The following is a 13308-nucleotide window of genomic DNA, read 5'->3' on the forward strand; positions in this document are numbered from 1 at the left end:
CCAACGTTTCTGCGGGCGGCATTCCTCACCTTCTCATTGGCTGGATTTTTTCCGGGCACGCCCTCCTCAATCTTGCTTCCAAATATGGAGTAAGGGAGGCTGGGTCGTACCAACTGCGAAGCAAGAGGAGGGAGTATGTGAAGAAAAAAACAGCGATGTAGAGAGGAGTGACACGCGGGAAACTGGACCTAGGAGCCGTCTGAATTTTCTCCTCTCCTTGGGTCACTTCGCTGTGGGATCAGGGTTGGCAAAAGTGGGGAACTCTAGAGGGATTCCCCCCGCGTCGCCCTTTGGAATAGTCCAGACATTCCGGAAGCGGTGGCCGGTACTGGGCGGAGGGTTATTTCCGCTTCCGTTTCCGGGACTTGGACCCCAGGTGTCGCCGCCTCTGTCGCCTCCCTCGCTAAGATGGTGAGGGGGTGGGCGGCCGGACAAGAGGGGGAGGGAGGGATGTCAGAGCTGGCCTTAGCGGGTGGGGAGGCAGAGGGGCTGTCTCGGGGCAATGGGTGGTTTGGTCAGCAGGGCGGGGAGTGGGTCAGTGTGGGGTGGCTGGGTCTCTAGTCTTTCCTCCTAGCAGCTCAGGGCGGCATCCGTTGTTTGCTCTGCTAGCATCTTTCCTCGCAACCGTCTTGTCAGGAAGGCCTCGGATGCTGTAGAGCAGGGGTGTCCAAACTGTAACTCTGCAGGCATCCGTGGACTACAATTCCCATGAGTCCCTGCCAGCGTTGGGAATTGGGTTCATGGGAATTGTAGTCCACAGATGCCTGGAGAGCCACAGTTTGGCCACCCCTGCGGTAGAGTGACTAGTTCAGAGGTGGCCAAGCTGTAGCTCTCCTGATGTCTGTAGACCTGTCTGGCTATGGGACATGTAGTCCATGGACCAACCTGGCATGGTACATGTAATCCATGAACATCTGGAGGGCCACAGTTTGGCCATCCCAGGACTCATCAGAGGTTGCCCAGCGAGCTTTGTGGCCGGATGGGTTTTGAACCTTGAATCTAACCCTCGAACTATTACACTGAACTTCCTAAAGGGGCTTGGTTTCCAGTAACTGTATTGGCCCAAAGCAAAATTCAGAAGTAAAAGCTGTGTTATATAGAGCTTTTTTAGAATCATGGTCAATGACAAAAAGCAGCCTGCAATTTTTTGAGTTCTTAGTAGCTCATTTATGTTGCTGGTTGCTTAAAACAATAAGATGACTTGGCTCAAAGAAGATATCTTGGTTCAGGATGTGGTCTTAAGGCTTGCAGTGCGGGGATGGGAATGCCTCTTTTAGGATTAGTTTCCTTGGTGCATCATGGTTTCGAGATCCAGTGTGGTACAGTGACTAAGAGCAGTGGTCTCTCTGGAGAACTGGGTTTGATTCCCCACATACAGCCATCTGGGTGACCTTGGGCTAGTCACAGTTCTTAGAGCTCTCTCAGCTGAACCTCACAAGGGAGGAGAGGATGGGAAGGTTAGCAGCTTTGAGGCTCCTTCGAGTAGTGAAAGGTGAAGTATGAAAACCAACTCTTCTCCTTTTTCTTTGCCTCCTTCCTTACAGACTGCCACCTTGCGCCCCTATCTCAATGCAGTGCGTGCTACCTTGCAGGCTGCCCTGTGCCTGGAAAACTTCTCATCCCAGGTGGTAGAGCGGCACAACAAGCCTGAGGTGGAAGTCAGGTACAGAGGAGTGAAAAGTATAAGACTGTATGAGTTTTATCAGGAGAGAGGAATATCTCACTGGCAGCCTTCAGTTCCTTTTCAAGTAGATGAAATGTCTTTGGAAATAATGTTTGGTGCACACAGAGGGTTAACATAATAAGTTTATAACTAGAGGTTGGAAGAGGTAACTGGCCGTTGTAAAAATGTATGTGTGTCATTTTTGAAGTGAGCTACAGCAGCACAGTGGGAAGAAGAAAGCCCAAGGAAGTGGCAAAATAGAAAAGGAGAAGTCATGGGGAAATGAATGAGAAGGCATGACTGTTACCATGGGGGCCAAATGTACCAGATCGCCTAACTGTAGCTGGTAACAAAGTGAAATGTCATCTGCCAGAGTCATTTGGCAGTGGAATAGTATCCTAATTATTGTCATCATCTCACATTGTCTTGGGTTTAGGTTTCTGTCTATGGATTTTAATCTATAAATTTTTGCGTTTAATCTTGTCCCCTGCTTTGGGATCTCATTATGAAAATATTTTACACTGGTAACAAAATAAGGTTTCCCGTTTGTTTGTTTTATTATATTTATATACCTCCCTGAAGGCTCAAAGCGGTTCACATACAATAGAAGCACTACAGATAACTTTGATAACAATAATAAAGTGATAACAACAAGCAACATAGAATATCGTGTTCCCATGTGAGCATGACATCTCCTCAGGCCTTCCATAGATTTTTCACTTTGTGTTCTCTTTCTGCTCAGTTCACCCCGTTTCCCAATCACTTCTGTTTCTGCTTATTTTTCCAGCTTGTACCCCCTTGTATAGAGCATGATTCAGAGAGTACACAGAATGTCACAGGCACACAGAAGGCCTCCTTTTCTTCTGCGGCTCCTCAGATTCTCCAGAGAGTTGGCAACGCTACTGCTGCTGAGTAGTTGGTTGCTGTTAAGCTCTGGAGGAATGGAGTCTGTGGGCAAATGCAAGGTATAGGAGGCAGTAGCAGGGAAAGGGCTGGGGCTTTCCCTGCTGTCCAAGTGGGAGGGCTGATGTGCAGCTGAGCTGCTCAGTCTTCGGTGGGCAAGCTGGCAATCCTTCATGTCACCTTCGACGGTCTCCCACACCCCTTAAGTGAGAAGGGGACCGACTCCACTGTCCAGGAAATACACAGCCATAAAATCATTTGAGCCCACTGACTTAATGTGAAGAAATAAGAGCAAGCTTGCATGGCGATCAGTGACTGAGGTGCCGTATTTGCCCTCTGATCCTCCCATGACAGGACATATATGTCCCCATTTTCCTGCTTCGTGTATCTGCTGCAGCTCACCTTGTAGTGCTGATCTCTTCTTGATTCTTTACTCTGTCTCTTCCTCCTTCCATCTCTGCAACTTGGTGTGCAGTATACATTAAACCCTACATCCTGGCATGTGACCAGCCAGACTCTCCTGGTCTCCTTGGCAGTCTTAAAGTTATGAGAATTGCTCCCCCTCTTCCATGTCTGTATATCTTTGTGCGTCTGCCTATATGATTCTCTTTCACTGTTGATTTTGATACACTGAACTGTGGTAGTGTTATCTCTGCTCTCACAGTCTGACTTCCTTCAAAAGGTGATTTGGGGGAATTGTGCTTATTCCTCTGCATGAGCAAACTGTTTAAAAGGATGCCCTTCATAACATATGATTGTCAGCTGTGCAGGCCAGCTGCTGATCCCTTGATTCTAGTATTGATGTAGGACTGGAGTAGCTGACAAGAAACTGACCCATGGCAGGTGTTACTTGGGTCTGAAGCGTTATGTTTTGGCTTTTGTTGTTGTTCCTGTAACTGCAACTCCTTGAGGTCTGGTGGCCTGAGTGGCAAAGTCCAGATTACTTGGCCCAGTTTTTAGTTCCTTAAACCCCCCTCACACACTGTACGCACCCATGGTACCTTCCAGGTCTCCTTCACAATGTGTGCTGTATTAGTTTTCCAAAGGACTCTTAGGGCCTTTTAGTTACCACCAGCTGTTTCCTTCTTAAGGCTTTCCCTGATATTTACATCTTCTAAAGCTGTTTGGTTGCAGGATAATCTTCAAATCGCTCTATTGTAGTAGCTTTTTCCAGTCAATGTATTCCTGTTCTTCAGTGGGGTGGGGGGGGGTCATGATTTTGCAGGTGTGCAACAGAACTCAAAATACAGGCCCCTGAAATGAATTCAGGAAATATGTTTGATGATAATTTAATTTGTATGTTTTGCACTGCTGCAAATATGAAGGCCAGGCTAATTAGACAGAATTTGGTATTATAATTATAATATGATTATAATAATTTGGTATTATAATTAATATCATTTCATATTATAATGTCAAGGGATGTTTAAAAGAAGTGGAGGTGTGTGTGTGGACAGGGAAGCAAGATGAGGAATCGTAGTAAAAGCAGGTTGGTGATGGTCTTATTCTTTGACTCACAGAAAACTCCCTCAGAGTCTTGTTTCTCACCAGCATAGCCCAGGTGGTACTTTTCCATCTATGCCAAGCCAGGCTACTAATGCCCTACCTGTCCCCAGAGCACCTAGCCACAGTGATACACGCAACAATCACTTCCAGGCCAGGCTAGACTTCTCTAACTCGCTCTATGCGGGCCTTCCCAGTTCCCAGTTGGTGCAAAATGCAACTGCTGGGGTCTTCACAAAGTTATCTTGGAGGACTCACATCCAGCCAGTGCAGCTGCATTGGCCATTGATTGCATTCCGGATCAAGCTCGAGGTTTTTGTGTTAACCTTCAAGGCCATTCATGGCCTGGGCCCCACATATGTGAGGAACCACCTGTCTTGCACCCCCCACAGTGCTCTTCGCTCTGCGAGTTTGAATCCGCTGGTGGTCTTTGGCCCATGGGAGGTGTGCCTGGCCTTGACCAGGGCCAGCGCCTTTTTGGGTTGGTATTTGGAGAGGAGACCACCAAGGAAATCCAAGATTGCTATGCAGAGGCAAAGGAATGGCAAACCCCCTCTGAACATCTCGTTCTTTGAAACCGGACAGGGTTGCCATAAGTTATCTGTGACTTGATGGCAAATATATCGATGCTGGGTGACACCAGGTACACATGGAGTTATGCAGTGGATTGCTCCTCCTGTCTGCAAACACAGGGACAGAGATCAGTTGCATGATTGTTTCCTTTCTCTGCTGCCTACACAATCTATGTGAGCTAAAGGTGCAGCTGCATGTGTACAAAGGAAGCCCATGCTGATTAGCCTGCTGCTGAAAGAACAGGGCTTCTGCTGCCAGGCTGAGAAACCTGGTTTGCAGGCACAACCCTAGTAGGATATTCATTGCACTTAAATATCCACAACAGCTGAAGGGCTGGATATTCTCCTTGGAACCTATTTGCCAGTTGAATATCTTGGAGGCCCATTCAGGAATAAAGAGCTTGGGGTCCTATTTTAGATATTTCAATCATACCCGGCCTTTTCCCCCAGTGGGAAGCCAAAGTAGCTTGTTCTGTCCTCTGTTTTATTCTTGCAACAATCCTGTGAGGTAGGTTAGGCTGTGAGAGTAAATGACAGCTGATCTGCATCGTATGCTTGCATAATCGAATGTTTCTTTGGGGGTGATGGTGACACAGAAAGGATTCTTACCGAAGTGTGTAGATATGTTTCGGTGGGCAAATACGTTTTTAAAGATATCCAGGTTGGGTTGTTCAGGGAAGGCGTGAGGCTGTGTGGCATCTAGAAAGGAGTATTTGTTGTTAAAAATTTTCCAAGGGAAGTTGTGAGTCAAACATTAGGATATCAGAACCCAGCCCATGGAACTGGATGACATTTTTAACATGCTATTTTCTGGCTGGCTGGCTAATAAATAAACAAACAAACAAACAAATAAATAATTTATGAAAAAACGTATGTCATTTACATGTTCTTGATCAAGTGTCCTGCATAGTGCAGGGGATTGGACTAGATGGCCCATGAGGTCCCATCCAACTCTATTATTCTATGATTCTAAGTAACTTAATCACTCCTTTATTGTGTCTTTGGGACAGGGACAGATGACTTATGGCCCCTGGGCTGCATCCTGCAAACCAGATCCTCTTCTCTCCTCTTTCTACATCCCTCACAACAAATCACTCATAAATAAGTTGCCATACAGCAACTTGTATGGGTGAGGAGATTCCCGTGCAGATGCAGGTCTTATGGTTTCTACTACTAGCAAACTAATTTACGGAGTATAGAAATTAGGCTTGTAAAAATGCTTCTGAAGGCTGAAAGGTGTGTGTATGCTTATCCTGCGTGCATGTGAGATGGCATGCATATGGGGGGAGACATCTGGATGATTCCGTGCTGGAGTGTGCCCAGTGTCTCCCTGATATCAAGGTCCGTCTCTTTATGACTTTGCAGAAGCAGCAAGGAGCTGTTGTTGCAGCCAGTGATCATCAGCAGAAATGAGAAGGAGAAAGTCCTGATTGAAGGCTCCATCAACTCTGTGCGAGTCAGCATTGCAGTGAAGCAGGTAAAGCAGAGCCCAAGGGAAAAGGTGGGATGGGATGGACACTCCAGCTTATCCTGGTGGAGATGTTGAGGGGCTTCCTTTTCTGCTCTGCAGGCCGATGAGATCGAGAAGATCCTGTGCCACAAGTTCATGCGCTTCATGATGATGAGAGCGGAGAACTTTTTCATTTTACGTCGGAAACCTGTCGAGGTGAGGTGGCCTGACCGGGACCTTGGCTCTGTGCAAGGGGGTGGTTTGCTTACGGGCGCAAGTGACCTTTGCTGCAGACTGGATGAAGCAAGTTTGTATGTCCTTTTTATCATGGCATGTTGGCTGATTTGAGGAATATGAATGTTAATCCGACAGATCACTTCCTCAAATGTTTGTTTAGCCATTTTGACTTTCTTTCACAGGACATAGTGATGGATCCTTGTTGACGTGGCTTTCAAAGGGAAAGCCATAGTTTAGGTCTACAAACAGCTTTAAGCCATATTGGCTCTGTGTGACTCACACATTCAGAGGAAAAACGCAACTGGATAGCAGTCATAGGGAGCAGGTACAGGGGAGGCGTGCTACCCACCTCCTTTTCATTGGCTTCCTGCAGGTTTCTTATTGGGTTCTTTTGGATCAGGATAGTGGGCTTAGTTGGGTCCTTGGGGTGGGCCAGCAGAGCTCCTCTTATATTCTGATTCCAACCATGGCAGTTGCTAAAATCATAGAGTTGGAAGAGGCCACACATACCATCTAATCCAACCCCCTGATCAGTGTAGGATCAGACTAGCTTGACCCTTCACCATGTCTCAGATTGTAACATAGGGCCCCCTGGGTCACAGGTGAGGCTTGGTGACTAGAATTCCTCTCTGAACATTCTCCTCTTGGGTTCTGAGCTTGGTTACAGGGAAGCTCACACTTTGAATAGTGGGAGATAAAGGTAAAGGTAAAGGTATCCCCTGTGCAAGCACCGAGTCATGTCTGACCCTTGGGGTGATGCCCTCCAGCACTTTCATGGCAGACTCAATACGGGGTGGCCTTTCCAGTGCCCTCTAATAGGTGATGGGGGAGTCACACAACCAGCAGAGCTTGGTCTCTAGCCCAGTGGGCCATGTCTGTTTCTTGATTCTTTTCAGGGGCTCACAATGTAGGCGTATATATCATTCAATAATGTATTGATGCCCTGATTGGCACAGTCTCTCTTCCAGATGTCATTGTGCCAGAAACCCCCAACTCAGCTGCAGCTATCTTGAGATATTATTACTTCTGGAGATAGAGCTGTTATTCTGGATTGCCGTTAAACCCTTTTAGGGCTTCTCTTTTGGCTTATTTGGGTAGATGATAAGACAGAAGGAACAATGGGTCTGTCTCAATAGACCAGGGGTAGTCACACTGCAGCCCTCCAGATGTCCATGGACTACAATTCCCATGAGCCCCTGCCAGCAAACGCTGGAGGGCCGCAGTTTGACTGCCCCTGCAATAGACCATCTATTGATCTTGTGCTGCTCTCCTTCTTTTCAGGGCTATGACATCAGCTTCCTGATCACCAACTTCCATACAGAACAGATGTACAAGCACAAGCTGGTGGACTTTGTCATTCACTTCATGGAGGAAATTGACAAGGAAATCAGCGAGATGAAGCTGTCCGTCAACGCCAGGGCTCGCATCGTGGCTGAGGAATTCCTCAAGAACGTAAGTGGATTGAAATGTTACCACAGTGATGCCCAGATGTTGTGCTGGAATTCACTGGTGGCTCGCAGGAACTCAGCAGACGGGTCATCAGGCTGCCAGCATCTTATGTAGAAGAAGGGCCATTTAGTACCAGGGCCTGTTGTGGCCAAAGTTATTTGCAGGTTAAAAAAAGAGACCTTTGTCCATTGCAATCAGGTGGTTCATCCAGCTTCTAAGTATTTGGGAGCCATTAAAGGTCTTAGAGGTACCTATTTATCTTTTGGCTGTAGGAGCCCTATGAACCCTGCCTTTATGGCCCAATATATTGGGTATAGCCAGAAATCAGTGTTGTGCATCTTCCTTACCATGTAAGGTCAGTATTATTTTACTTAGAATATTTCTATCCTGCATGTCTAAAAACCTGGCTGGAAGTGGCAAGCAGCCATGTTAAAACAGTAAATAATGCAGCTAATCTAAAAGAATTTTTAAAAATCCCGACACTAAAGCTTGCAGCAGGGACAACAATCAGTAGTATAAAATTTACTCGCAAACAGAAGGCAGGCCATAGAGAGTGGTACCTAGAAAGGCGTCAGCTAGTTGAAAGGATGAGTAAGAGGACTGTTACTCTTTGGGTAAAATAGTCACCAGGCAGCCTGGATTGGGGAGGATGTTCTGACAGCTGGGGGAACCACCACTTAGAAAGCTCTGTCCCTGGTTCACCTTACTACAGAACAGAGTAGGGCTTGCAGTGATGAAAAGAATTGGGGGGAAAGGAATCGTAGTAACAAGCTTCTCTGAATACATGCTCTTGGATTCGTTCTGGCAAAGCTTCTGGTGGGAATCAAATGCACATTTTTAAGAGTTGGAGTCTTGAAGAATTCCATCCAACACAGTCTAATGATGCCATCTTAAACAGAGTTCCACCCTTTTAAGTCTTTATTGGGGTTAAAAGGATCTAACTTTTGCTAAGGAAGGCCTTAGCTGATGTCTTAATGGGTCCTGCCTATAGCGACGAATGCACAAGCGCTGTTTTGCATATGTTGAGGCGGGGAGATGGCACGAGGACTGTATAAATTGCAATTGCTTTGCCATCAGAGGGTGGGGTGCTTGTATGGGCCTCTGGGAGGTGAAAATACATTTTGCATTAGTGCACTTCTTGGTTTAATCAAGGGTTTTTCTTTTCTCTTTCCCCCCCCAGTTCTAGACCAAGGGGCTGGAATCCACGGCTTCGCTTTCTCATTCTCTCTGCACAGCTGCCTTGCCGGGACTGCAGAGCGGGCCGCAGCTCGGGAGTGAGATAAGAAGCAACCAGGCCTGCGGGGGCTGTCCCAGCTAAATGTCTACCGTACTCGCCAGCGTGCCCAGGGGAGGGAGGGTGCTTTTTAATGTTTTTTGGAACAAAAACTGTGCTTGTTTAAAAACAACAACAGCTGTGTTAACTTGATATCTTTTTTTAAAAAACGATCACTCGCTGTAATTTGTCTGTTTGAGTCTCCTAGTGGCCAAGTTCTTGTAAGGGAAAGCAGGAGAAGGGGGATCGGGTTGCTCTGGCGGCCCCCAGGCCTGAGTCGCTGCAGGAATTCCAGCTCGTCGCTGCCCGTGCAGCAACCGCCTCCCAAAACCTGCCTTTCTCGAACATAAGGAACTAGAAAATTGAAGCCTGCAGCATCTTACTTTTGGAACGGTTGCTGTGCCAATCGGTCTTGGCACAATCCCCTGCAGTGGGGGTGACTGCTTAGCTCCACCTCTCCAGAGGTGCATGGAAGTATTTTGCAGGTTGGCTGGCTGGCTGCTGGAGACAGCAGGCTTCCCTGTGCCAAGTCACTCCAGTTTCTAGGGAGAGAGCATGCTCAGTTTCCTGCTTGCCCCTGCTCCCACGGGGACCAGAACACTCTGAGCACAGTGCTGCCTCCTGCCCCTACCTTTTCATTCCCTTTCCTACCTGTGCCACAGAAAGCTGTGATGGGAGAAGAGGTCCAAGCCACGCATCTGCAGCACGAGACGGAGCTGGAATCTGTAACTCTTGGTTCTTTTTGTTCTCCTCTTTTTTTTCCTTTTTTTTTTTTTTGCGCTATGGCATTTGCTGTAATTTTCTTACTCCCTATTAAAGCCTTTCCCCCCCTTGCCTCTTGAAATTAAGGGTGCTTGCATGCTGCTCTCATTTGGTGCTGTGTTTCCGAAGAGTAATTATTTCCGAGGTAGCCTTGACCGCTGACGGCTCTCTCCTTTCATTCCTTAGCCAGAAGGCAGGCGGCATTTATCTTGAACAAAAGCGAGTAACATTAAGTACTTAATGTGCAGTGGCTAAGGCTCTGATTTCGTGCAGCTTATTCCTGTTGATACAGAAGAGTGCATGCTTATAGAAGAACATCTTCAGTGTTTGTCATTGCTTTACAGAGAACAGGCCTCTGTGTACTTATAAGCATTCCACGGGGGCGAGATCAGGCTTGCTTGTCTTTTTTTCTAATGTCCCATGTAAAGGTACAGTGAATCTGCTCCCTGCCCCCTCCTCCTTCACTCATTGCGACAGTAGAACAGTAGATAGTGTATCGAAGGTTTGATAAACCACAGTAATGGTTTGAATAAATGTGCCGCTAAGTTATTTTAAATGCCCAAATTGTATCAACTGCTTGTTTCTCGAAGAAGAAGAGTTGGTTCTTATATGCTGCTTTTCCCTACCCGAAGGAGGCTCAAAGCGGTTTACAGTCGCCTTCCCTTTCCTCTCCCCACAACAGACACCCTGTGAGGTGGGTGAGGCTGAGAGAGCCCTGATATCACTGCTCGGTCAGAACAGCTTTATCAGTGCCGTGGCGAGCCCAAGGTCACCCAGCTGGATGCATGTGGGGGAGTACAGAACCTGGCATGCCAGATTAGAAGTCCGCACTGCTAACCACTACACCAAATTGGCTCTCACACCAAACTGAATGGGGTTGTACATGAAATGTTCCAAGCCTCAAAGCAAAAGGGCAATGATTTGATCTGTGGTTCCTCACCAGACTTCTGTAGCAAAGGAAGTAGTATATAACTCTGCCCCACCGTGGGAGCCTATAGCCCATGTTAATCTGTAGTGTAAAGCAATGCCCTTTGTTAAGCCGAACATGGATGCTGGCTAGCGTCTCAAGCTGAGTGTCCGTTGTAAGAGACTACTGAGCAGGAGCCCATAAACTGGTTCGAGAGCTGTTTTCTAGCAGATGAGACATGTGTGGGTTTCTTGGTGTACATTGAAGGCAGTAGGAAAAGAGGAAGGCCCAACATGAGACGGGTTGTCTTAAAGGAAGCCACAGCTTTCAGTTTGCAAGGCTGAGCAAGTCTGCATCTGATAGGACATTTTGGAGCTCATTAATCATAGGGCCACCAGAACTCGGAAGCAATTTGACGGCATGTGCCACACGGACACTCTATTCCTCCTCATGCTGTTCCAGGAGGCTTCCCTAGGAGGGAGACACATCAGGTTGTGGCAGTGGAAGGGAAGGGGGGAAAAGTTACCTTCTGCTGATAGGAGTTGCTTCCATTAGCAGAAATTACCACTGGATCCAAGCCAAACCGGGGGGGGGGGGGGAATACATTACCGGTTCCATTCTCTGAAATAGAAGCTTCTTACACGGTCTAGTAGTCTTCAGCCTTTTCAGAGCTGGGAGCCCTTTGAACATGAGACTCACCGAGCTGCAAGCTGATGGTGAAATGCAAGAAAGAGGTGAGGCTTCTGTGACCTCGCAACGATCAAGGCCAGAACTGTGAGACCAAGGGAGCAAGCCACACACCACCCTTCCATCGTGGTCCTGCTGTCCTTTGAGCATGTGTGTCAAGGCACCTGATGTGGCACCCTTGCCGTTGCTGTGTGAGCACTGTTACCTTGGGCCGACCTGAAAAAGCAACAACAAAAGGAAGCTCTGAAGGGGCTTGTGATCCCCCTGAGGGTCCTGACCACAGGTTGAGGCCACTGGGCTAGATACAGGTAGATGGTTACTATATTTGTCCTGTCGTTTGGGGAAGACGCTTGCTGCTGCTTCTGGATTTCTGCAGTTGTAATGTTGGTAATGCTAAACATAAGCTCCCACCTCTTAATCTGGCTCAGTGTAGTTGGTACTGTTCATATCAGACCCTGATCGCTTGATGTATTTCCCATCTAAAGGTCCAAGGCCATGATCATTCATGCTGTACTTAGTCCTACTCTTCCTTCTTTACACAATGGAAAACTACAGCAGTATCTGTCCAGAGAAGGAGGGGAAGAGGTTGAGGGGGGTGATAAAACGAGTTACTGCCCTAAGGAATAGTGCGGATAGGTTCCGTTTTGTCTGAGGAAGTGTGCCCACACACAAAAGGTCCTGTCTTGAATAAATCTTTGTTAGTCTTAAAGGTGCCTTTGGACTCAATTTTTGTTGTCCTACTTCAGACCAACATGGCTTGAGTCTCAGATATGGGTTGATGTAGATGGGCGATCACGTGGAAATACAGCCTCCGAGCTCACGGAACACAAGCCTGGAATGTGGGATGGTTCTGACACCCTCTGATGTCACAGGTGAAACATCCTGGACCTTCTCTGTAGGTTCCATGCAGTTATTCTGTAATGTTATTCATCCAAGTAGGCCCCACTTTGAGGATCTGGTTTGCTTCTAAGCTCCCACTATCCTAATAAGGCTTTCCACGCTTGCACATTCGAATTGTGAAGGGATAGGATTGTACCCACGTCCCCGTGCCTACCCTTCAGTCACTGGGGGAAGCAAATGTGAATGACTCATCAGAGGTTCCCGAAAGACTGCATGAGCCACATCTAAGGTACATGACTGGTATGTCCTCCTCTTTGTATGTTTTGTGTCCTCCAGCTGATGTGTGGTTCAATGTGTTTTTCTTCCACTCAGCCTCACAAACCTCTGTCTTTCTCTTTTACGGCCTTTTACCCTTCTTTATTGAAAACATTTAGTAGCAGCATTTCCCCATGCAGAACTCATGGTTTATCCATGTAGCAAGTGCCCCGCGTGGTGCCTTCTCCCCATGGATCAGGGCCATAGCCTCTCTCCTCCCCCATTTCCCTCTTTTAAGGAAACCCAGAATCACACTCCCTTTCCGCTGAGGAGGGCCCTTCTTATCCCCCCCCCCCCAATTTGGCTGGTCCTGCCACAATTGCACTCCGTTAGGGCCCCTCAAACCTTTAAGCCACTCCTGCTCACGGTGGTTTCTATCACAGGTAAAAACATAAAAGAAATCGGTTTGCCAACCTCTAGGTGAGGCTTAGAGCCTCTTGTGGTGCAGGGTGGGGAGGCAGCAGACATGCAGTCTGAAAGCTCTGCCCATGAGGCTGGGAGTTCGATCCCAGCAGCCGGCTCAAGGTCGACTCAGCCTTCCATCATTCCGAGGTCGGTAAAATGAGTACCCAGCTTGCTGGGGGGTAAACGGTAATGACTGGGGAAGGCACTGGCAAACCACCCCATATTGAGTCTGCCAAGAAAACGCTGGAGGGCGTCACCCCAAGGGTCAGACATGACTCGGTGCTTGCACAGGGGATACCTTTACCTTTACCTTTAGGTGAGGCTTGGCGCTCTCTCGCACTA

General features: G+C 47.6%; 1 protein-coding gene across 1 annotated transcript in view; it reads left to right on the forward strand.

Annotated features, from left to right (window-relative positions):
- Positions 1 to 118: 118 nt before the first annotated feature.
- Positions 119 to 13308, forward strand: part of TTLL3 (tubulin tyrosine ligase like 3) — a 36190-nt gene continuing 23000 nt past the window's right edge. The window contains exons 1-6 of the mRNA XM_077331335.1: positions 119 to 411; positions 1545 to 1663; positions 6007 to 6118; positions 6212 to 6307; positions 7610 to 7780; positions 9713 to 9775. Coding sequence (XP_077187450.1) covers positions 409 to 411; positions 1545 to 1663; positions 6007 to 6118; positions 6212 to 6307; positions 7610 to 7780; positions 9713 to 9775 — 564 coding nt within the window. The 5' untranslated portion in view covers positions 119 to 408. The remainder of the gene's footprint in view (positions 412 to 1544; positions 1664 to 6006; positions 6119 to 6211; positions 6308 to 7609; positions 7781 to 9712; positions 9776 to 13308) is intronic.

This window comes from Paroedura picta, chromosome 3, assembly GCF_049243985.1.
Source record: "Paroedura picta isolate Pp20150507F chromosome 3, Ppicta_v3.0, whole genome shotgun sequence".
Lineage (NCBI taxonomy): Eukaryota > Metazoa > Chordata > Lepidosauria > Squamata > Gekkonidae > Paroedura > Paroedura picta.